The sequence below is a fragment of the Strix uralensis genome, chromosome 1 (assembly GCF_047716275.1).
Source record: "Strix uralensis isolate ZFMK-TIS-50842 chromosome 1, bStrUra1, whole genome shotgun sequence".
Taxonomy (NCBI): Eukaryota; Metazoa; Chordata; class Aves; order Strigiformes; family Strigidae; genus Strix; species Strix uralensis.
The window spans coordinates 144,947,575-144,971,424 of record NC_133972.1 but is presented as its reverse complement, the minus strand read 5'-3'; the positions used below and the strand labels follow the sequence as shown (position 1 = coordinate 144,971,424).

Here is a 23,850-nt window from a genome sequence, read left to right as displayed (position 1 = left end):
CGGCCGGCTGACAGCTGCGGGGCCGGCTCGCACGGGACCGCTCCAAGAGAGTGACGGTGTTACCCTCCGCCAGCCGCCTGCCCGCAAGAGGCACGAGTCGGGGCCAAGGGAAATCGGGGAAGTAAGGGTCTGTTGCTGGGGTGACCCCCCGCCCCCCGAAAGTCAAGCAAAGCGACCATCGATCGCTGCCCGGCCCCGCTGCGTCCCCCGGCGGGCCCCTGTGCCCCCCCCCCCCCCCCCCCTTACTCCGAGGGGAGGGAAGCTGATTCCCTTCGGAATTGGCCCTGGACAGATTCACGCTTTACAGGCGCGGCCCGTGGACAGTAGGCTTTCCCACAACCCACGCGAAATTTATTCTTTTTTAAAACCCCTGTGTTTCTGGGACTGTCAGGCACGTGCCTTGGCACCGTGGCCATCTCGGCCACTTTGGCACAGCCACACGCGCGGAAAGCTCCGCCCGCCCGTGCTGGGGGCTGCCGGGGGAGCGGGAGCACATGCTGAGACGGCGACGGGACCCCGACGGGACCCCGCCCCGCCCGATCCCGCCCCGCCCCCCGGCCGGCCCGGGGCAGCGGCGCGCGGTGGCGGGGGGCGCAGCGCCCCCTGCCGGCCTCGCCGCCCCATGACAGTGCTGGGGGGATTGGCGGCTTCCCCGGCGCGCGGGGGGTGACGTCAGCCGTCCGTCCGCCCGCCCGCCCCCGCGGTGCCGCCGCCATGGGGAAGAGTCGGTCGCGGGCGGCGAAGGCGGCGAGCGTCTTCCGCATCGCCCGCAGCGGCGCCGTCAAGGCCAAGGCTAAAGGCAAGGCGCGGCCCGTCACCTCCGGGCTGAAGCAGGTGAGCGGGGGATGGGGGGCGGTAGGTTTGCCGGCGGAGCGGCGGCGGGGGGATAGGGTAGCCGGCGGAGCGGCGCGGCAGCTTCCCACCGGAGCGCCTCAGGCCTGCCGGGTCGCCCGGCGGCCCCGCGCGAGGCTTCGGCCGGGCGGGCCCGGCCGCTTCCGCGGGGATCCCTTCGGGCCGGGGCGGTGCGGCCTTGCCTCCTCTGAGGCCTGTTCTGGGAGGCGGAGGGAGCGCTTGTGAGGGGCTCGGTAGAGCTGCTTTATGGGCAGTTTTCTTCTGGGCACAACATTGCAAAGTACACAGTTCCCACCTGAAAATTAGGTTTATGCGTGGATGTCATCGTCTTCAAAAAGGGAAAGACAAAAAATGTTATTTGATCTCTGCAAGCGTCCGCCACCTAAGACTTCGAGCTGTTCTCCTTGAGGGGGGTCATTTAGAAAGTATCTGATGGCATTTCAGTATGGCCCAGGGAACCTGATGCTAAAGACAACAGCCGTAGTTCAGCAAGTTTGCCTTTACTAGACCACGCTTGCAGTGTCACTGATGGTGTAATTCAGGGCATGGTTTAACAAAATGGCCTGATCGAAACCACCAGGCACAGATACTGCGAGGGGAAGTCCTGCTCTTTTCCGTCAGGTTCCCAACCCCAGCCCCCTTTTCCAGGCCGGGGCTCTGTTCCCACAGCTCTGCTTGATGCTGACTCAGGAACTCATCACGTCCTAGGTGGTTCAACTTGCTAAAATCAGCAGCAAAAGCAACTAAAAATGCATTTTGTGTTTTTCTGTGCTGGGTTGGCAAGTTGAACAAATTTAATTATGAATGAGTACAAAGAGAAACATTTTAGGGGGGAAGAACCAGAAAGGATGGAACCTTTTCTCATCCAGTAGCTGTTCGTTTGTCTTAGCTGTCAAGTAAAACCATGTCAGTGAGATGCAGTGAACAGATCTAAGAGCACGCACTGCCATGTTTTGCTCTTTAATCCCTCTTTTCCCCCTTCTTGCACCTTAGATGGACAGTGATGCTCTGCAGACCCTTCTGTGAGCTGATTTAACATACTGAAGGAATGGAAAAGTAAACAAGCAAAACCAGTATTCTACCATTTTCATGTCTGGAGAGCACCACTGCCCAGGGGAGGGAGAGAGTGAGTCGTGGCTGGCAGCGATGCAAGGGAAGAGGGGTGGGGGTGATCTAAGCAAGGGTTTTCCTCTTGGTAGCAGCAAGTCATCTTCTTTTCAAACCCTGCCTCCAGCCTGAGCTGTGTGATCTGCTGAGAGTTCAGCTAGTCCCTCTAGAAGGGCATCTGATAATAAAAGCAGAAAATTAGTGGTTTATTGTTCCCATTAGATTTAGTTGCAGTCTGCTGGGCAAAAAGAGTCAAACAGCCACTCTAAAAAAAGGCCCTTTCAAATTTTCCCCTGCAAGCTAAAGTCACTTGACGAGTTAATCTGGTAGACAGACAGGAACGTAACAAACTTTGGAAATAAACAATTTCATGTTGCTGGTGTCACATCTCCACTTAGTCTAGAGGGTTCTGTATAATAAAGAGAGAAACAAGTTTAAAAATCATATTCATGAAAAGTGAGTAGCTTATTAGGAGTAAAATTTTATTCTGTGTGTTTGAAGCTGTATTCTTTAATTCATTAAGCCTTTGGGGATTTAGTTATCATTAAGCAGTATAGGAAGATGCTCAGAAAAATTTGTTAAAATAGATTTATTCTTTAATAGATGAAAGCCTATTCAAACAACTTTTGATATAGATACACAAACTAGCTACAGAGCCTCTTTCTCTGGAGGAGTCCTGCCAGAGTAGCTGAGGATATCAGGTATTAAAAGTGACTGGATCCTTTCAGCACCCCTGTGAAGCTGGAAAATGGTAACAAGCCCTGATGGGAAGCCGAAGATCTTTGTAAATTGGATTGCCCACAGTCCCATCCACTCTCCATTTGAGCCGGGAGCTGAGTCCGTATTTCTCAACTCACTGTCCAGTTTGTTATCAAAGTGATAATCTGAGTAGACTTGTTACATCAGCCTCTTGCCACTGCTTGTTCTCTTGATCACTCAGAATAAGTGGAATTACTGTTAATGTGTACATGCTCTGAAATTATGGAAGCTTTGAAAGCAAAATGAATACGTGTAACCATTCACAGTTTGCTTCTGCCTGTGTAAATTGTTGAGAGGTGAATTACAGGGGTAGCCTTTGGAACAGCAGTAGGCATCCTGAAATCTGGGGTTGCCTGAAGGTGTATGAACATTTGCAATGTAATAGGACATTATCTGGCTACAGTCCTGTTCCAGACTTGGTGCTTCAGAAGCAACAGGTGCTAGGGCTGAGAACAGCTGAATCTTACTTTGCTGCAGCAGTGAAAGAGTTTATGCCTCCTTGCATCCACCGTGCTCCCCTCCCACAGATTACTGTCCCCAGAGCACAGCACATGTCCATGTCTTAGCTCTTCCCCTTCGAAAGCAAGCATCTTTGCTGAAATAACTTATGAAGGCAGATTTGGGCTAGTGAGGCTGAGGTGTCCAGGGATCAGATACACATCCTGGTCTGGTACAGTCACAGAAGTTTCTTTAAATACCACAACAAAATCTGGTAGACGTTCTTGACCAGACCTATAGTATGAACACATAGGAATGCAAGGTGTGATGTTGAAAAGCAAACTACTGAAAGAATTCAAAATGGTAAGATCATTTACAAACTGTATTGGGTTTGCATGGCAAGGTTTTGGTAGCTCACAGGGGCTACAGGGGTGGCTTCTGTGAGAAGCTGCTAGAAGCTTCCCATATGTCCAACAGAGCCAGTGCCAGCCAGCTCCAAGATGGACCCACTGCTGGCCAAGGCTGAGCCCATCAGTGATGGTTATAGCGCTTCTGGGATAACGTATTTAAGAAAGGGAAAATGTTGCTGTGCAACTGCAGACAGAGAAAGGAGTGAGAATATGTGAGAGAAACAGCTCTGCAGACACTAAGGTCAGTGAAGAAGGAGGGGGAGGAGGTGCTCCAGGCACCGGAGCCCATGGTGCAGCCCATGGTGAGGCAGGCTGTGCCTCTGCAGCACAGGGAGGTTAACGGTGGAGCAGATCTCCACCAGCAGCCCGTGGAGAACCCCACTCTAGAGCAGGTGGATGTGCCCAAAGGAGGCTGTGACCCTGTGGGAAGCCTGCGCTGGAGCAGGCTCCTGGCAGGACCCATGGCCCCATGGAGAGAGGAACCCACGCTGGAGCAGGTTTTCTGGCAGGACTTGTGATCCTGTGGGGGACCCACACTGAAGCAGTCTGTTGCTGAAGGACTGCACCCTGTGGAAGGAACCCATACTGGAGCAGTTCGTTAAGAGCTGCAGCCCATGGGAAGGGCTCACATTGGAGAAGTCTGTGGAGGACTGTGTCCTGTGGGAGGGACCCCATGCTAGAGCAGGGGAAGGGTGTGAGGAGTCCTCTCCCTGAGGAGGAAGGAGCAGCAGAGACAACATGTGATGAACGGACCACAACCCCCATTCCCTGACCCCCTGTGCTGCTGGGGAGAAGGAGGTAGAGAAAATCAGGAGTAAAGTTAAGCCTGGGAAGAAGGGTGGGGTGTGGGAAAGGTGTTGTTAAGATTTGGTTTTATTTCTCATTACCCTACTCTGATTTGATTGGTATTAAATTTAATTTTCCCCAAGTTGAGTTAGTTTTGCCTGTGACGTAATTACTGAGTGATCTCCCTGTCCTTACCTCGACCCATGAGCCTTTCATTATGATTTCTCTCCCATGTCCAGCTAAGGAGGGGAGTGATAGAGTAGCTTTGGTGGGCACCTGGCATCCAGCCAGGGTCAACCCACTACACGAAGGAGGGAAGGAACCCTTCCTGTAGCTCCAATCCAGCTAAGAGGAGCTGAGGGCAGTGTAGCAGGGCCTGTCTGCAGCCTGGCTTTTGTTTTGTGTTCTGTTTCTGGATCACTATGGGCTTCCTTTCCAATAGAACAAGTTTAACTGCTTTCATAATTTTTAATTTATTAGAACATCAGTATTACATGACTAGATGATATAATTAAGTACAGATCAACCTACTAAAAAGGAATTTTGGAAGATATGCATATAGAACTGGCTGTATAATAGTTGTACAAAAATGGTGCACTTCCACATGCCAGTGGAATTTCTGTTAAAAATACCAATGTGTGTATGTTTTTTCTTCCCAGATAAACATTAGAAATGCTGAAAAAGTTAGCACAATAAATAAAGCATTTGCTGAAGTTCAGAAAGAAGTACAGCAGCTATCAAAAGGCACTGCAGCAGAACCTCAGAAGAGTCATCAGGTAATTTCCCTTTGTGAAAATCTAAGTAGGGAAGTGGAAGGAATGTGCATGTTCAAAGCATTATATTCTGGCTCTAAGACTGCAGGCAATTCATGCAGTTGGATTAAAGCTGTAAGCCCAGCTTTATTGATTTCAGTTGTGGTAATGTTGAAATCTGGTTAGCATATTCAAGTGCTATTTAACTACTAAAGTAAAGAGAGACGAGGGTGGGCAGCCAAGCCGTAGCATGCTTCCAAAACATATTTTTAAATTATGTTCTAGTTGGTCTTTAACTGATTTTTTTAAAAAGTTAATTCCGGCTCCAGCCCCTTGATTTGAGACTTATGTCACAACATGAATAGACACAGAAAGTAAGGATGAACCTTGCTGTTCCTTACATGAAGCACCTGATAGTGCTTTGAACCAAACAAACAGCTCTGCCTCTTTCTGTTCCTGATTCCTAAGCCTTCATATTCCCTCATCAGAAGTACCAACACCTGAACAGCAATTTCTGTACTAGAGCTCTTGCCTGTAGCACTTAGGGTTCAAGACAGTGTTTCACTTGTCTTCCTTTGACTAGTCTTTTAAATAGGGCTACGTGCAGTCTTGCGCAAGAAATAATTAATGGAATTTAATTGCTGACAAGCTCTTCCGTATAAACTCTTAATGCTGACTCTGATGCTCCGGGAATGGTTTGGGGGAGAGAGAAAAGCTGTGGGCTGGGATAAGGTACACATCAATCCATGCTGGCTGTTGGGGGAAGTAGAGGGAGTTGGGAGAAGCACACATGAGTTGAGCATTATTTACCGTGCCTGGGGTGATCAAGTTTCTGTATGGCTGGAAGCAACAAAAGGAGTGTCAAATAACTTAAGGAGAGGCTGAGGGAAAAATGAAACATAGGTGACAGTCCTACCAGAACAGGATGAGGCCGAGCAAGGGTTTCAAGGCAGTTGGTGCCAGCAGCCCTGTCCCTGCTGGTTTGTTATTCCACACAGCCAGGAACTCAGACTGCACCACTGCTCCTGTGCTAGTAGGGCTGTACGTGGCATAACGTTGAATTTTATCACTCAGACTGTATTTTCTTTAAAGTTGCAAAAGCGTTGTCAAGAGCACTTCTGAACTAAAACCTGAGCCTACTTCCATTTGGCTGTGTTACTGGCATGATAGTTTGTCTTTCTCCTGCAGCATAAAGTGTCAGCTGCTTATCTGTCAAGTTTAGTGAATCCTGTAATGCCCCAAATTACTGAATTATGATTGCAAAATTAGCCTAAATTAAATACATAGAGACAAACTCATCTTCTAGACAAGGGATATTTATTAGTGTTTTTCTGCCAAGTAGAGTAAAAAGAAATTGCTTTCTACTTTAACCTGAAACTCATTTTTTTCAGGTTTCCACAAATCTGGAAGAGGAACCAGCAAACGTAGATGCTGCTACAAACCTGTTGTCTCAGTTGTAATACATAATGGACAATGAAGGGATTGCAAGAAATGAAGATCACAAATACTGATGGCTTTGTTTGTACAATTTTATTAAAAAAATCTTGTTAATATACAAGTATTGGCACACTTTAATACAAACTACAAACAGACCTTTCCTATCATCTAGGAAAGTGGAATGTCAGAAGTCAGTGTGAGAAACTTAAAGTGCTAAAACAGAAGGCACTTCACAAAATTGGTTCACTGAAACAGTTTAGCATAACTCAAGTTGACATCCTTCACTTTTCAGCATGGCAGTGAAAGCTTCAAAATTGATTGAAAGGTTAAAAAAAAAAAAGCTTCTTGGCAGTAAAGCTTCAAAGAAAATGCTGTTATCTGTAAGCAAGAAGCCTAATCATTTTTTTAAATTATCAAAAGGCTGTAGAGCATTTTTACTTTTCTTACTAAAGAAAACTCCAAATAATTGCATTACACAGAGGATACTCGGGTGAAAAAAAGGTGCCAGAATTTTTGATAAAAGCCCTTTTTTCTGGTTGTTGAATTTGTTTTGTGAAGTAGTTAAAGGAAGCAAAAGGAAATATACTCCCAGAGTCAGTGAACTAAGAAGTTATACATTCATTATTCAAATACTTAGGTTATGAAGAAGTCTAGAATGTTATAGTTAGAGGTAGATAAGTAGTCTGGTTGACACAATATCTAATAATTTAGTATCTGCACATCAAAGAGATCACAGACTCCTTCATTATCATCCAGGTTAAAGTTGTAGTCATCTCCGGGAGTAGGAGAGAGTCGTAAGAGAGGAAAAACTGTAAAGCAGGAATAGTTTAGTTTAAATTAAAACACTTCTGGAATATCAGCCCTATCTCATAATTCAGTGTTTGTCATCAGCAGTATCATGGTTAGTCTTAATTAAAATAGTCTTGATAATCTGACAAGCATGCTAGGATACATACAGTGAATACCTGTATTGCCTTCAAACTAAGGCAGTAAGTGACATGTCTACATTTTGTGCTTAGTATTTTAAATGAATTTGCTGGAATGGAGTGATAGCTGTGGAATACGAACTTAAATTCTTCTGCAGCAAAGGAGTGCCTGAGCAGCTTTTGAAACTTTCATCAGAAAGCCATCATTCATATTTGTAATTCCTTTGTCTTGTTGCAGTATTGCAGGTATCAGCTTTCAAATATTTATAACCTTAAGTAAGGAATTTAACATTATCCCTATTTTACAAATGAAAAATGGAGGCTAGCAGTTTGTCTGTGCACTGCATTTCAAGCATGGACTTCATGTCATCTGTGGGGAGGGAATGCAAGAAGAGAAGCCCCAGTCCTCATGCTGCACCTCAGGAACACTAACCTAGTGCAGATGAGCTGGGCATGCTGTACCTGCTCTAAAAGTGGAGACTATTTCCATTTTAGCCATGTATCGACACTTTCACATAATGCTATCTTGCCCCTCGGATCGTGTAATTACTTGGTTCTTTCTGATAAGCCCTGAGGTTGTCTGCTTGAAGGGCAGATATTAGCACAGGCTGCTCACAGCAGCATATTTACAGGGCAAGAGGAATAATGCCAGCTGAGTTCATCTCTTTGCCTGGCCCCTCAGCAAGCTAAAGCAGCGAGGCAGGGAGCATATAAACTACTAGCTGTAGTTTAGTCCTGCACTCACATGGCCACCAAGGTGCAAGAGCAGAAAGGGGTGACATTTGCCTGTTCTGTCAGTGTACCACAGCTCTGCATGCAGGCATGTATGCTCTGAAATGTTTACTCAAAGCTCCTGGAGGAAGCCTGAGGCAGAACAGAATTAAACCAGAACTTTTTTTTTAAGGCAGCACTCTAGTCATCAGCCTGTTCCTTCTCTGTTCCTGAATTAAGGACCGGTGGGTTATTCATGCATGTAAGTGCTTTCTGGATTAAGGCTCTCATGTTTTGATTGTTAAATAAAACTTGCAGGAAATGGAAAGGGGAGCAAAGACAAGAATGACAAAGATAGAGGAGGCAGTACAGGGGGAAGAAGTAGTTTCATACTGACTCTTGGCATCAGATTTAACAGACACCTATCAAGAGTGCTCTTCACACAAAAACCATGCTGCTACTTGCAATTATTAGGAAAGTAAAGATGTTAAATACTTACCGTCAGAAGACATGAGTTCATCAATAATATCCCCACTGATATTTCCTGTGAAAGACAGGAGCATGTGTTTATGGAAGTTGACACAGACTCATTAAAACACTGAATTGCAAAGTGCAGTATGGCTCGTGCACAGTGTAAGAGCGGTAGAGATAGCAATGGTATGCCATGTATACATAAAATAGATTCCATCTTTGTATCCCTCATTTTTTTCCTGATAGATTTCTCCCAATGATCCCTTATAACCCTAGAGCCATGTACAACACAGAGCTGATCCAGTGGGAGAGAAAGGTATTTTGGTCAAAATGAGTTTGCTACTTAGAGCTGGCTTAGCGGCTTCGTTAGGAGATAAACGGAAGCCTGTCATTTCCTCTGTGTAACTCATCAGTAACTCGGTCATAAAGGAGGACTCAGGAAACTAATAAAAACATTTAAACAGTCACTACTGCTTCCTACCTGCGGGCTCCTCCATCTTTGCTATGTCGAATGAGTTTGGCTTGAGAATACAGTTAACGTCCAGGGGCAGCAAGCCCTGGTAGTCATTTGAGCTAGTTGTAGCTTGGGCGACATCTCCTGAAAGGCTGGGGTACAACACCGACTCTGGAAGGCTGGAGTAAGGAGCTGCTGGGGTTGTACTGCTCTGCTGCACACTGCCGTCTGTTACAAAGACAGAAAGGCACGTTATGAAGTCTGTTACGGTAAAAGGGAACACAAACGCCTGGACCCAGCTTTGTCTTTTGAGGAGAACATGGCCAATGTCTGGAATGAGGCAAGAGGAGCCTCCCCCTTCCAAAGTCACAGGCACAATTTAATCAGGACCCTTCAGAAATCCAGTGTGTAACACTGACATAATTTTCTTAAATATTTTCCTATTACCCTACTGTTATTATGAAAAAACCACCTGATACTCAGGGAGTCTCTCACTGTGGCTATGTGGAAGAAGATAAGTGACCTTGTGGCACAAAGCTGGAACTGGTGCCTGTATTATCTGTCTCATTAAAAGGTACATGTTCAAATCCTATCTTCTGTCAGAGGTTGGCAATTTCATTCCATACTGCATTCAGGAGAAGCACCTCAGAATAACTAACAGGATCATATCCAAAACCTGTTCAGTATAAAATGATAAGCTACGAGGGAAGCTGTCTTCTGTTTCAGCAGACAGAAGAAGAGGAGGCTTCTCTGTAACCTGAGAGCTACTAGTAAGCCCTTGGGGTAGTTTCTTAACAGACAGCTGCTACGTTGCACAAATTCTTGATCTTTCCTCTATCTACCACCTTTTCTAACAGTTCTTTCCCTCCAGCTCCTGACCTCCCCCACCCATCTGAGGTAGGAAAAACTCTGGACCCACCTGATGGTGTGTCCGCAACTGATGTTTGCGGTAACTCCTGTCCTTGGTTCAGATCATGTTGTTCTGGTGGATTTTGAGGAGCTGTAGCAGGTTTAAGGGGGGTCGCTGGAGCTGCAGGTTGAGATGAGGGCTGTGCAAGGTCATCAGGCGGAGGAACTGGAAACACCATGGGTTTGGCGGAGCTTGAGTCTTTATTTATAAGCAGCACATGGATAGGTCCTGAACTACTTTTGAGATTGATCTGGTATTTCTTCTGTCCATTCTGTCCCTGTAAAGGTGGTATATTATGAAAGTTACCATTCCCTGAGAACTTGGAACTTTACAAAACGTAACAGTAACTGCATAGAGTTATTTCTCACAGAAAGTAATGAAGATGTTTGAACAGAATTCTCAAACTGATGCAGAAGATAAATACAGTGCTTTTCTAGTTAGATCACTAGAAAAGCTGAGAATTGGCACAAACTTATGAAATCATACTCAGGAAAAAAATATTTAAAAGCAATACGTGTGATCTAATAAAAAAACCAAACCAAAACCAAACCAGATTACAAACCTGTAATGTATTTACCTGACCAGAACAGTTACAGAGGACACAAACACACAATTCTTTGAAGTGTTTACTTGAATTCAAGTCATATGAGACTTATAGCAGGGCTACATCTTATCAATAAGAACAATGATAAATAGTGATTTCTGCACATTTACATTTTTTCTTTTTAAATGGAGCTTCAGAATGATCCTGGTTGAGACCAAGCATCCTAAAACAGTTGGATATATCACCGAGACTGAGTGAACACAGGATCATGAGTCAGTAGAAACGATTTCTTAGCTGATTTGCCAGGCCTTCTTTTGGCAAGTTACTTAAGCAATACAGCTAGGACTAGCTTCCTCTAGCACAGTCTTAATGAGACCACTGACTCCACTGTGGCTAATTCAGTGAACAGGTTTTCAGCAAGTATGTTCTAGAAAAAATGAGGATGAGAAAAGTGGGAAAGAAGCCTCAGGAAATGGGAACCAAAGCAGAAACATCCAGTTTGAACTTGGTGATGAAGACTTAAGATCAGCTTTTTTAGTCCCTCACAAAAAGCCAAAAAAACTCCACCCCAACATCACAGCTGCTAACTTTGGTCCCACTGAGCACCTTACCATTGCCTAAACTGATTTCAGCAGAGACAGACAAAGATCGTACCACCAATCAGCTTCATGGTTCTAGCATTAGATGCTCTTATGATACTAGACTGTGCTTAGCCTCACTAAAAATAGCTTGTGAAACTTCTCAGGTGAATTTCAGCCTTCTACAAGTGTAGTGGCTATCATGCTTCATACAATGCTCTCTCCCAACTATATAAACCCTATGTAAAACACAGCACTGCAACAAAAAAAAATATTAAAGATGAGCAGAGGTAAGTAATTTGGCCTCCTACTTTACCCTTGCCCATTCCACCTTTTGGCGAAAGTGAGAGTGAAGTCTGTTTCTCTATCCAGTCTAGTACCACAAGACTAAACATAAACTACATCTAAACTAAACCTACAACTAAATCTAAAAGCTTTTTGGTAAAAGATCTGTTTTAACAATGCGACAGAGAAATCTGACACATAAAAGTCACTGCTAATAAGTTCTCAAGGGAATTCATGACAATTGTGTCAAATTTGGAAAACTGCAACATTTAAAAGCAAGAGAGAAGAGAGGGCAAAGAAACCCATTACTGCATCTCGTTTTTAATATACAACAGAGTTACCATTAGTCTATCTAGGTGTACGAAAACCACTTTTTCCCACATGGCCTCTCCCTTCTCAACTCAACCAACCTTATTTTTTTTTCTCCCTCTTGCACACAGAGATAAATCCTCTGCTCTAATGTAGCTCTTCTTTTCCACTGTCCCTCTAGAACTCTTAGGTAAACAAGAAACCAGTACATACCATTTCGGGTATAGGTACTTCTAACTGTGTACCACAAGGTGCTTGGATTGCTAGAAGTGTGTCTCCTGGTTAAATAGCAATTTTAAAGAAAGTGTTAAGTGTGTGTATTTTTCTTAAGTCTTGCATAGTATCCACTCAAATAAGATATGGTAATTCTCTAAGGCACTTAAAATTCTGCATAATTCTAGCATAAACAAACTTGTGGTAGGACTTGCATAGTCCCTATAAGATCCAAGTATATCGCATAATATAAATCACAGAATTCCAATACGTAGACCATAATTGCAAGAACCTTTTCTCGTAGCAGTACAAGATTTACCACTTCCTTTACCTGTTTGTTACTGTCCCCAGATCTCCTAGTGGTACACGTAACACGAGGCGAAAATATTTAACTAGCTTCTTTTTCAGCTAAAACAGCTCTCTGGTCCAGCTCACTTTATGGCTTTGAAGAATGGTGGTAGTACAGAGAAATTTAACAGAAGGAAGAAAATGTATTAATGGTCATCTTCAGTGCCAGCACTTCCAAGTGTCTAAGCCCACAGCTTCTGCAGCACATACAACTGGGATGTAGCAGCTGGCTATCAAACTCACCTGTAGCTTACTATGCACACTAAAATGTATTGGTTAAAGTCAGGAGGTCACAAGTACATCAACAGCACCGGCACAACCTGCCTTACACTGCAGGTCACTCACCTACCTGCACATCATTTCCCCTTTGTCCGTAACTTGGAATAATGCTTTTCTTTCTCTGCCTCCTAAGAGACACTTACATGAAGTACTATATGACTGGCATACTAGATGCCTCCATTTTGTGATGACTAACTCTTTTTAGTAACAGCTCATTTTTGTTAAACTCTGCAGCAGGTTGGTTTTTTTTTTTTTATTCAAAAAAAACCCCCAACCTTCTTTGTGGCAAAGAAGAGGTAGTTCTGAGCCTAGCTGGAGGCTGAACAACAATCTTCTCTTGGGTGCCCCAGGATCAGGAGAAGATGTCAAGGGAAGTAACTTTTGCCAGCAATTCTTGGCAATTTCTTCAAACCTCCTGTACAGAAGGAATCCTTTTGATTTAGTAGCTGTGCCCCATCACTGAACTTCAGCTGGCTCCACTTATCAGCATCATCAGGAGCTCCTTTTGACTACAGCTGCCACCAGAAAATGTTATGAAATTTGGACCTGTCTGGTCTTTCTGGTGGGTCGGACCAACATGTCCTGTCCCTGGTTCCATTAACAGCCTGAGGTAAGCCGCTGCAAAGTATGAATACAGAAAAAGACATCCGAAACCAGTACTCAAAAAACAGCTGAGCTTTCATTCTGTACAATCTGTGACTACACCTAGAAAATGACAGAACTTGCTAGTCATGAACATTATGAGACACATCTACTTAGTACTGATCACTATTGAATACTTCTAAATTTTAAATACTTGTAGGGAAAAAGCAGATAGTTAGCAAGTTAGTTTTCAAGAGGAAGATCAAGAAATCTCTCACTTTAAGAAATAACAGCCTAGCAGCAACTTACCATTGAAGCAGTTGCAGATATCTTCATGGGTAACATATGAAAACGTGACTTATGTCAAGGAACATTTTTCTTAAAGCAACACAAAACTGGTATTTGTTACCCTTTAAAAGAAGTTTGTCCAAACTGAGTCTAAACTATAAACTTACTGCTATTACTCAGAGGTGTAATCAAGGCATGATTTTTGGCTTTCAGAATGGCTAGTTAAAAACAGCAAAGTTGCGTCTTTTAAAGAAAAAAAATCTGTATCTGTGAAGAAAATACAAAAAAAAAAATTGTGTAGTTTGAATGAGAAGCAATTCTTCTAAAAAAGGAAAACATGTAAAATCTTGTTTTGAGGAATACCATTTACCTTACTAACTTGACACTACAGAATTCAAATACATATCAGGACTTCCCAGAATCACACAAAAACTGCCAGAGGGGACATGAGAGTTCACCTGCTGTCCTGTCCCATTCCCTCCCTCAACATAGATCAACTGTTAAGACATTCCAAACAGATGTTTGCCTCCCCTCTTCTGGAAAACCTCCAGTAATGGATATTCCACCACCTCCCTGGGGGGTCAATTCCAGTGCTCGCTCTCCCAAAGCAAAGCTTCTCCTAACATCTAACTTCAGTCTCCTTTGCTACAGAATCCATTTCATAGGAACAGTTTCTGTAGAGCAACTCAAGTAGTTTTTAAGTACTTATCACTGGTGCTATAGATAAGAAGGGCACTTTCCTGCTCCCAATCTCAGATGTCTTATTGTCCTGGTTTAACCAGGATAGGGTTAAGTTTCCCCAGCAGTGGGGGGGAGCTCTAGCCGGGTTATTCAGATACCATGCGACGTCACATCCAGGCAGGTCACATTTTTCCTGGCGCAGGAGCGTGGTGCACTCGTGGTTTTGTACATCGTGCTTCAAACTGCTGTATTTGGTAGCTATTTTGCTCTGTTCATTGCTATCACTATTACTGTTATTGTTACTGTTGTTGTTTGTTGTGTTGCTATTGCATTGTTGTATTAAACCTTTCCTTATTTCAGTCTTGGGGCTTTGTATTTCACTCCCTTTGTGGGGGAGGGGCAGCGGCCGCGTGGTCTCAGACCCCGGCAGGGGCTAAACCACCACACTTATTTTGCTCAATATGTTGCAAGACCCCTAAACACATGGTTACAAGCAACGTAGCTGGAACTCTCTGCTCATGGGGTATTTACACGCAGGATTTTTTTCCAACCCAACAAGCTTCAGGACTTTGTCAACTCAATTTATCTTTGGGTGATAGCTTAACCTTTTCAAGAGAAGCAAGCAACACAAAAAAAGATTCATGTAAAGCACCAGTAAAAAGTATAAATTCAAGTGCCAGAAAGCAACAGAATTCATTTAAAATAAGACACCAGCATTATACTATGGACTTAAAAATTACTGCCATATATATGTGTGTGTGTGCTAAATTATTTTCAGATCCAATCATACAGTCACAGAAGTTAAAAAGTCATGTAAATAAGATTTATATTTTCTTTCTTTTTGAACCAAAACCAGAAATATATATTTGCCTTTCCTTGCTTCTGATAAGATGGACTACATTATGCTTTATCCAATACCTACACTTTAACTGTTGTTTTAATTCTAGTTCCAAGATACACACAATTAATTTAAAAGGATATTGGTGGTTTGTAGAATCATCCATGACGTTCTTGATACTTTGCTGAAGCCACAGTTTCTGCTGATCCAATTCTTTTTCTTTTAGCTCTAGATCTTCAATTTCAGCTTCCAGATACCTCAGCCTGTCTATGACTTCTTTTGTATTGCAGCCAGCACCTACTCCTCTTAAAAAGATATAAGGGTGCATGAAACCACAAGTGAAAATCTAAAGCAAACACGCAAAAATAATTTCTTAAGACTGTTTTCAAAATTTTGGAATATCTACTAATATTCACCATTAGGGAAATGAACATTTACCTTCCCAGCACTGATTTAACAGAAAAATGAAAATTCTTAACGTCAGATCAAATTTAGAATTCCCCTCTACTGAAATTTCTTTTGGAATGTAGGTTTTTTTCTGCATTGGAGCTGGTTTGCAGACACTTTCTTCCCCTCTAACTCTTAGCTTGAGCTTTCACCTTCAGTGACCCAGGAGGAAATCGGCATGTACTACAGGTTGTAGGCAGGTGGAGACAGTGTGTCCCAATACCCCTCCCAGATTCATCTAGAGTAAATTTTTCAACTGCAAGTGCTAGTTATAAAGTAGCACAAGTTTTCTGAAAGTTTCTCTCCTGTATGCTTTAGACTTGATTTTATGTATCAAAGACACAAGTTAAAGGGAAGAGAAATAAAAGTTCATTTGCAACTTTGCTGTAATTCTACAACGTCGTATTGCTCATTGGTGAGCACAACGTTAATTTTATGTTGTATCTACTCAGGAGAAGGGGGAAGAAGCAATTTTTGTTGCTCTTGAGCACATGAAAATTTGCAGAATTGACATGGCTTACTTCCACTGAATGCTGTTTTTTGACTTCTTCTCAATGAGATCAATTCCCTCTAAAACATTGGTGATATCATAGATCCTTCTCTTCTGCCTCACAGCAAGGGTATCAGCAGCCTGCCAAGAGAAGAACAAGTATCAGCAGCTTGCACGCTGAGGGCAAAAGACAGTTAAACTATTCCCTTGGAAAAATGCCAACTACTGTCATTCTGAAGGCAGAGGGTTTGGCTCTTCAAGAGCCAGATGCTCAGTCATGAATTCAGGAGTTCAGCACCTGTGTGTAGTGCTACAAAGCTGAGAGGAGTCACCTCTTTGAAGGCCAGCAGGCCTACCCTTGACAGAGAGTTCATGTGTGTTGCAAAGACCACGTTCAGTATTTGGAGCATGCGCTATTCAACTGCACGGAGGAGCTTTCACTGCTCTTTTTGGAAGGTAGGAAAAAGTGGGGAAGGCAGACAGCAATGCCCTGCAGTGGAACATGCCTCTGAAGCCAACGATGTATTAAGTTTATCATCCCTTCCACTAACACTCGAGGTATTGCAGTCTTTGTTTGGATTAAACTGTGCTGGGATACGAAACGACAGGGCTGTAATTTCACAAAGTGGCTGAAGGAGAGCTGCAATACTTCAAGCCAGCAACACCCTCTAACATTTCACTGCACAAATTCACCTCGCAGTGTACCTGGGCTTGCTCAGTCTGTCACACTGAGTACCAAGAGCTGTTTCACAGCCACCAGGACCGTGGTACAGCTCACAGAGATGCTCGCCGCTGTCACACTATCACTTTCACGTTCCAGCTAGCTAGGCCGTGTGTCTGTGTGCTGTCACAGCTCGTCATTCAAAGCAAAGCAGCGTGTCAGGCAGAGGTAACAGTCTGCTTCATGCCATAATTCTCTCCATGGTGACTTTTATGTACCTGATGCAAAGACTTAAGATAAAACAAGCAAACTTGAGCTTATTGTGCCTTCCACACCCTCAGCTCTTTGATGCTGTAAAGCGGCTCAAGTTCAAAGAATATTAGCTAAAAGGAGAGAAAGCAAAGAGGAGTCTGAGTCTGCAACTACTCAGGATGCTCAGATAAATGATTACAAGGGACTACATGTATTAAACAGATTAAAAGAAAAAAAGAAGAAAAATAAAGGGAAGGATAGCTGGCAAAGACTTCTGCATCCTGAATTTGAACTAACGCACAAAGTCACCTAATTTCCACTACAGGCATATAATGATTTATTTCAGTTTGTCCAACAGTCTATTAAATTAATGCTTTTAGTAAGGTAGCCTATATGAAGAGTACAACCTGAGACAACCACAAATAGGAAGGAAAACCAGATCCATTTTATAGTGAAGTCCATATAACTCCTTTTACAGTATTTTCTGAGCTCTAAACAAACTCACTAATCTTCTAAAGAAATGACACTTTCCTAATAAAGTTAATTACTAGGACTTAGTAGTCCAATTTATACGGTGAATGTTTTTCTAGTGAAGTAAAATTAAAGGAAAAAAATGAAAGAACGGAGATGAAAAAAATACTCTTACAGCCATGAAATATAAACACTGCTCTTTCTCCTTGACAGTGATGTACCTACTAAACAGTGTTAGCAACATTTATCTTTTGTATCGTCTTCTGTAGCAGTCTGTTAAAATCTTTTCCTATCTAACAAAACAAAATACATACAAATACATACAAAAGCACACACTTTAGTTCGCTCCAAGGAAACAGGCTCTTTGATCACTTGTACCAGCAGGCATGCTCTTGCTATCTTAACCTGCTATTTTTGCTGCATGCATACACACTGCTTACAATGATTGCAAGAGAGGCCTTCAAAATCTAGGCAGTGACAAAATTGATGCTGCCTGCACAATGTTTAATCAACACCCTGTACATCTCATAGTCTTCAGAGGCACAATCTCTACAAGCTCTCTACATGGTTCAATGCAGGGAATGGACAGCACACACTTAATCAGCTGCTATTCTGATTAATTACTTTCTGCTTTTTTTTTTTCCATTGCTCAACACATGGACCTAGGACTTGGTCTACCGCTCATGGTTTGAGTGATGAAGAAACTGCTCTGGAGACCGATTTCATTACCTCATGAGAATTTCCAAAATGCCTGTCTGTACAACATATAAATGCTTTACTAATCTTAATGTATTTTCAAACCAAAGTTTAAGACAAAAAAAAAAAAAAAAAATCACTAATTTTGAGTGCCCAGCTTCAGATGTTTCGAAGCTGGAGTGGTCTCGGTACTCTAAATTCTCCTGCATTTCACACTCAAAGCAGAGCTCCCATGAACACCAGCAGTGGAGATTCACTACTGCTGGAAACCAGGCTCCAGAACCCCAAGTTAGGGACTGAGAAAATGAAGGACACAGTTACATATGTATTTGGCTTGACTAGCACTGTATATAATTCAATCACAGCTACAAAGTCCAACTACTTACATCAGGAATTCCAACAAAGAAGTCAAAGTGGGGCCAGTCAGGAAAGTGTAATCCAGATATTCACTAGTTTTCTGGTGCTGGTCTTGCAACCTAATTATCTTCTCAAAATTTTATGGAGTGTTTCAGAGATATTTTAAAAACCAATTGAAAAGCTCCTTGACGCTCTAGCAGTTACCAATGGGACATCTTCTGGTAGGCACATGGTTCAGAAATTAAGTTCAGTCATTCAGTTCCTCCACATGAACCACATGCTAATGACTTCAATAATTAAGAGTGTTTTGAGACAAATCTCTTGTTGTCAAAAATACTCTTAAAACTCATAATTTCTCAGCCTGCATCAAATGGTGGAAGCAGATCCAGCAGCACAAGAAAGGGACATCTACCACAATGGCCCTGCTAACATGGTTGGAGGTAGCTTCCACACTCCTTCCTCTGAACCATTTGTATTTGGTGTTCCTTCTTAAAAATCTTTTAAATGTAAAGCTGCTGCATTCTAGTCATTCCTTCTAGTATCTCCTCATACTTTGATTAAGTATGTATTCAAGACAAGCACTGTATGAGTGTCTCACAGACAGGTTTGGAGCTAAAAGAAAAACCTCTAAGTGCAGGGCTTTGGTTCTGTGTGCATTCAGATTGTGCAACTTGTGGAATACAGAAAATATGCTGTTCAGCAGAGTTTCAGCTGCAGGCATGCACACGCACACACACACACACAAACCTGTCCAGGAATAAAACAACCACCCAGAAAAAGGGTAATTGAGAGTTTGGGTGGACTCTCACACAACTTCTTTGCTCCCTGAGAGCTAACAAAAGGCAGGGGGAATCATCAGCTGCACATTCACTGCATTAGCACTGAAGAGCAGATGAATTTGCTAGAGCACCATGGCAGAGTCATTACTGAGAAGCTTAACAAAGCAGAAGGGCCAGCAATGCCTGCCTGCTCTCCCTGTGCCAAAGGAAAGAGGTCCTGCATCTTCTGGACTGTCCCTGTAGCAGATGACATCTCCCCAAGAGGACTGTCAACACTTCAGTGGGAGTGAACAGTGTGCTTGGCAACCTGTACATAAAACTAATGAATATCACTTCACGCGTAAAGGTTAAGAGAACGTAAAATTTAGCAGATAAGCTTTTTCTTCTTCTGTAGAATATGGCAAGTGTATGGCAGTTGTTATTTGCTGCTGATCAATACATTTATAAAGGTAGTAGCAAACAAGTAGATTTTGGAGTACCTGATGTTTTGCACCGATGATCAGAAACACTACTTAACCTCGAGTATAGCATTCTGCTTTAAACCAAGCCCATTTAAGAAATCAAGGCAAAAGCAGTTGTATGCTACTGAAGAGGAAGAATACACGATGTTTTGGGAGTCATTTCAGGAGGTTTATTCCTTACTCACTCATCTTGCTTTTTTTCTCTCTTCCCTGCAATTCATGGGTTGCTGCATATAGGAACTTTGCTTTCCTTCCCTTCCATCTCATCCCTTAACGTCTTAGGCTATGTTTCCAAAACTAGATTTGTTTATACAGGATTATTCAGGGACAGCTATACAATTACTGGAGAATAGCTGTTTGATTTTAAAGTAAGCACTGTAGAATTCAAATTTCAAGTAAAGAAAATCCTTACTTCCACTCCCACGAGTTGTCAGATGTTAGCAGAGAAGCATCCAGCACTAAAACATTTCCAAAATCAGTTCAGCACACAGAACTCGTAGGGCTCCCTGCTCCTAAAGCAAGGAACCGTGCCCACACGTAGGACAACGCATCACTACTGCTTCATGATGGGTCAGCACACATGTCCCAAAGTGTCCTCTTACAGACCGTTTAACTATAACTATAGATGTATCCAAAAATCACCAGAAAACATGCTATAGAACAGCTTTTCACTCTCAATTGCTAAATCACAAAGCCAGAAGTACACTTAATGTTTCCAAATTGCATTTACTTCATAGTGCACTGTTGGTGCACAGAAATACTAATCAGCAGCATAACATCAGTCAGTACCTGTCAGCAGGGAGACATCTGAAGATGTTCACTGCAGGAATCATTTCTTAGAACGCCCTGTTCTGTTTCAAGACCGTCCTGGTTCTTCAGCTGCCTGAGCACACCGACATAATGTGCCTGCTGGTTTTCATTTTTCCTTAGATATGTGGCTTATTTATGAGAAACACCAGTTACAGAAACGTACGTTCTGACTCATTGTTTATGAAAGTATGAACAATTTACTCACTTCAGTTAGTATTTACTTCCAACAAACAGTATCCTGTAGTTCAGAAATCAGTCTCCAAAAAGGGTCTTGAGCAGAATGTCAATGTCTTGTTGCAATGTCCACTTATGTTTCCCTGGCTATCAACCCTTCCATTCCCTCTGGGTGCTTACCTTCCTCACAAAAGGCGATGAGAAATGTCCCACCCCTCTACACAGCCCTACTTTATTGTTCAAATCCATGCTCTTTGGCTCTTTAAGCTAAGCTTTTTGGCGCAATGTCTTATGAATTGGGTATGCTTTGCTTCTCAAATTAACCCTGGAACACCTCGCAGCGCACGACAGATAATAAAGCAAGCTGCACAACGATCCCCGAGATGTGGACCGCTTAGTTCTGTTTTACTGAAGAAAGAGGCAATTAAATATGAAGAAGTTAATCAATGTGTACAGGCCACAACATAACTAAAGGAGAGTATAAAACCTACCCAGTACCCTACCTAGTTCACCCTGAAGTTTCACTAGTCACTGTAACACTACAGAAGCGCTTGCTTCTGAAGAGGGATGCACAGACACAGCTCCGACACCACCACTCACCTCCTGTAGCCCACTAAGAATAATCAACAAAAAAGGTCAGTTTTCCAGAAAGGACTTCAAATAACCAAAGTGCCAAGCCAGTCTCTTACTGCCCTTTGCTTAACTCCTCAGCAGTTCGCTAGAGGACCTTAACCAGCCAGGAGAAATACACTTTCCCCTTGACGCACTGTGCAGGCCAACAGCCGGCAGGGCCCGAGCAGTACCCCGGCCCCTCGGCCAGCACGGCAGAACGCTCCAGGGCACCGGGGAGCGGACACCCGCCAAGGGTCCCTCCTGAGACAGAGCGACCCGGTGCAAGGCGGGCTCGTCCCAGGGCTCCATGGGTGAAGTCCCCCCACTGCTGCAGTCCAGCGCCTTCACGGCTCAGAGGCGACAGGCTGCAGAAGTGGGTGAAGCTGATTTGCCACCCACGTCGCCAATTAAGCATCTTTCACATATATATGTATATATACAATGCTCTCAGAAGGCACTGGTCTGTTTTTCAACATCGTTTTCCTTTGCTAAAAGGACATTGAGGGAGACAGGTGAGAAACAGGTATAAATAACGGCCCGTACACTGAGCCAGTGCGCAGAGCAACGCAAGAGTAAAAAATAAATAAAAAGCCCCTAGTGACCTACGTTTTATGCACAGTAACCATTTCACCCTCCTTAAAAGAGTCGGAACGCGTATTTCAGGCGACCGCGGCGGCTGTCAGCCATCACCGGGCAGCCGCAGCCCGTCAGCGGCCGGGGCACCCCCCGCCGCCCGGGGACGGAGGAAGAGGGCGGCCCGGCCCGGCCCCCGCGCTGCGCCGCCTTCCCGGCAGCGCGGCGGGGCTGTGCGGGGCGGCGAGGCCCGGCGGGGCCCGGCGGTACCGCGGGCGCCGTCCCCCCGCCGCGGGCAGGCCGCCGCCATGGCGCCGCCGCCCCGCCCCGCCCCGCCCTCGCACCGCTTTGAGGTCCAGCACGCCGTCCTTGGCCTCCTGCAGCAGCGACACGAACTTGGTGGTCAGCAGCCCCAGGCTCTTCTCGTGGCGGCTGCTGCCGCCGCCGCCCACCGCCGCCTCGGCCGCCGCGGCCATGCCGCCCGCGGGGCCGCCCCGCCGCGCCACGTGTCACGACCGCTGCAACGGCCCGAGTCCGGAACGGAGCCCCGGCCCGAGGGCTGCGGCGGGAGGGGCGGCGCCGCAGGAAGTGACGCCGCCGCCGTTGCCTGGACACCGGCGCGTTTCGGCCGCGGGGGGCGAGGGGCCGCCGGCTGGGACCGGGCCGTGCCCGCCCCGCGGGGCTGGGGCCACCGGCGGGGCGGTGCTCCTCGGCCCTACGGCCTCCAGGAAGGGCTGGGCCGGGACGCGCAAGCCCGCGCCATGCGGAGAGGAGTCGCGCTCGGCTGAGGGGGCCGGGCCGGGCCTTCGCTCCGGCTTCCCCGGAGCGGGCGGCACAGGCCGGGAGCCCGCCTCAGGGAGGGAGGACAGGGGCGTCGGCGACAGACCCGAGCGCCTGAAGTGCCCCTGCAAGCCTGCCCTTCCCTAACCGGTAGCACCCCGTCACATCCTTCCCTGTTTGCATTTGATATAAATAAACCGAGATTAATTATAAACTACGTTCTCCCATCTCCTGAGGCCCGACGCAGGACACGCGGATGGTCTGGCGAAAGGCACCGAGAATGGCGGGTGCCTGCCCAGTTCCTTGCAGGGGTGTCCGAACATACTCAGCCTTAACCCTCACTGGGATACCTTTGGATAAAAGTAGAAAAGCTTAAAAGCCCACATAGCCTAAGAATTCAAGAGATGTACTTTAAGAAAGAAATGCTGTTGGGAAAAGATACCCTCAGATACCCCATCACACCAGGCCGTGGAGCACATTATAAAGGGACATTACACAGAATGTGCCGTGTGACAGAGGAGCTCTGCCTTCACAGGTAATCGCATCTTCAGGGCAATGCGTGCATGTAGAGGAGCAAGCAGGTACGCACTCTCTCTGGACCTTGAATCACATCCCTCCTGCTCTGAGGTAGCACAGGAGTTTCCTGACACATTCAATATTGATTTAAATAGATGCGTTATCTTGTCTAGAAACGAAAACAAAACAATCTAATAACAGAATCAGTTTTAAATTGTCATGATTAATGCAGGAGAAAATGCCTTGCATCTGACAAGGTCAGAATTCACATTTTGTTTATATTATTTATTATTTTATACCTTTCATTAATGTCAGGCTGAAATTTATCCTTGTGAATAGGTATTGGCACAGCTTTGACCTACACCATGTTTTTATTATCATTTTGAAGGTAGAAATCATTTAAACATCTGTTAAAAAGCTCTAAGGAAGCCATGTAACCATAAAGAGGGAAGCAATGCCAAAGGCAGAATTAGCCACAAGAAAAACAATCCAAACACTACTAATGTATGCATGTATCCAAATGTGAGATTTCTGAGCCAACAGCAAGGAGTAGAATTTATGTTAAAAACAGTAACAAAAATTAGAAATTAGAAAATAGTTTTTCCTCCAAAATTTTAATTTAGAAACTCTGAGCCGGTATTTAGAATTGAAGCAGGGCAAGTTTTTACCTTCCTGGTGCATTCCAGGCATTCAATTACTTGACCCAAAGTGTAGTTTGGTCAATTAATAAGCAAAGAAAAAAGAAGTGCCCAAGGAAGCACTTGATAAACATGACAGAAAAGCACTCCGAAGTGGTGTAACCTTTCTGTGCCA

General features: G+C 44.5%; 2 protein-coding genes across 2 annotated transcripts; one reads left to right on the top strand and one right to left on the bottom strand.

The window, feature by feature from the left end:
* The first annotated feature begins 659 nt into the window (after positions 1-659).
* On the top strand, positions 660-6,662 carry RBIS (ribosomal biogenesis factor). Its single transcript, XM_074883888.1, has 3 exons — positions 660-834; positions 5,012-5,128; positions 6,496-6,662. The coding sequence occupies exons 1-3, from the start codon at positions 715-717 to the stop codon at positions 6,562-6,564; spliced, it is 306 nt and encodes a 101-aa protein (XP_074739989.1). The 5' UTR covers positions 660-714; the 3' UTR covers positions 6,565-6,662.
* Positions 6,620-22,795, bottom strand: E2F5 (E2F transcription factor 5). Its single transcript, XM_074883845.1, has 9 exons — positions 22,086-22,795; positions 15,927-16,036; positions 15,102-15,263; positions 13,461-13,504; positions 11,943-12,007; positions 10,023-10,290; positions 9,131-9,331; positions 8,678-8,722; positions 6,620-7,350 (listed from the first exon to the last, which is right to left on the bottom strand). Exons 1-9 carry the CDS (start codon positions 22,215-22,217, stop codon positions 7,241-7,243), a joined length of 1,137 nt encoding a protein of 378 aa, XP_074739946.1. The 5' UTR covers positions 22,218-22,795; the 3' UTR covers positions 6,620-7,240.
* Positions 22,796-23,850: the final 1,055 nt, after the last annotated feature.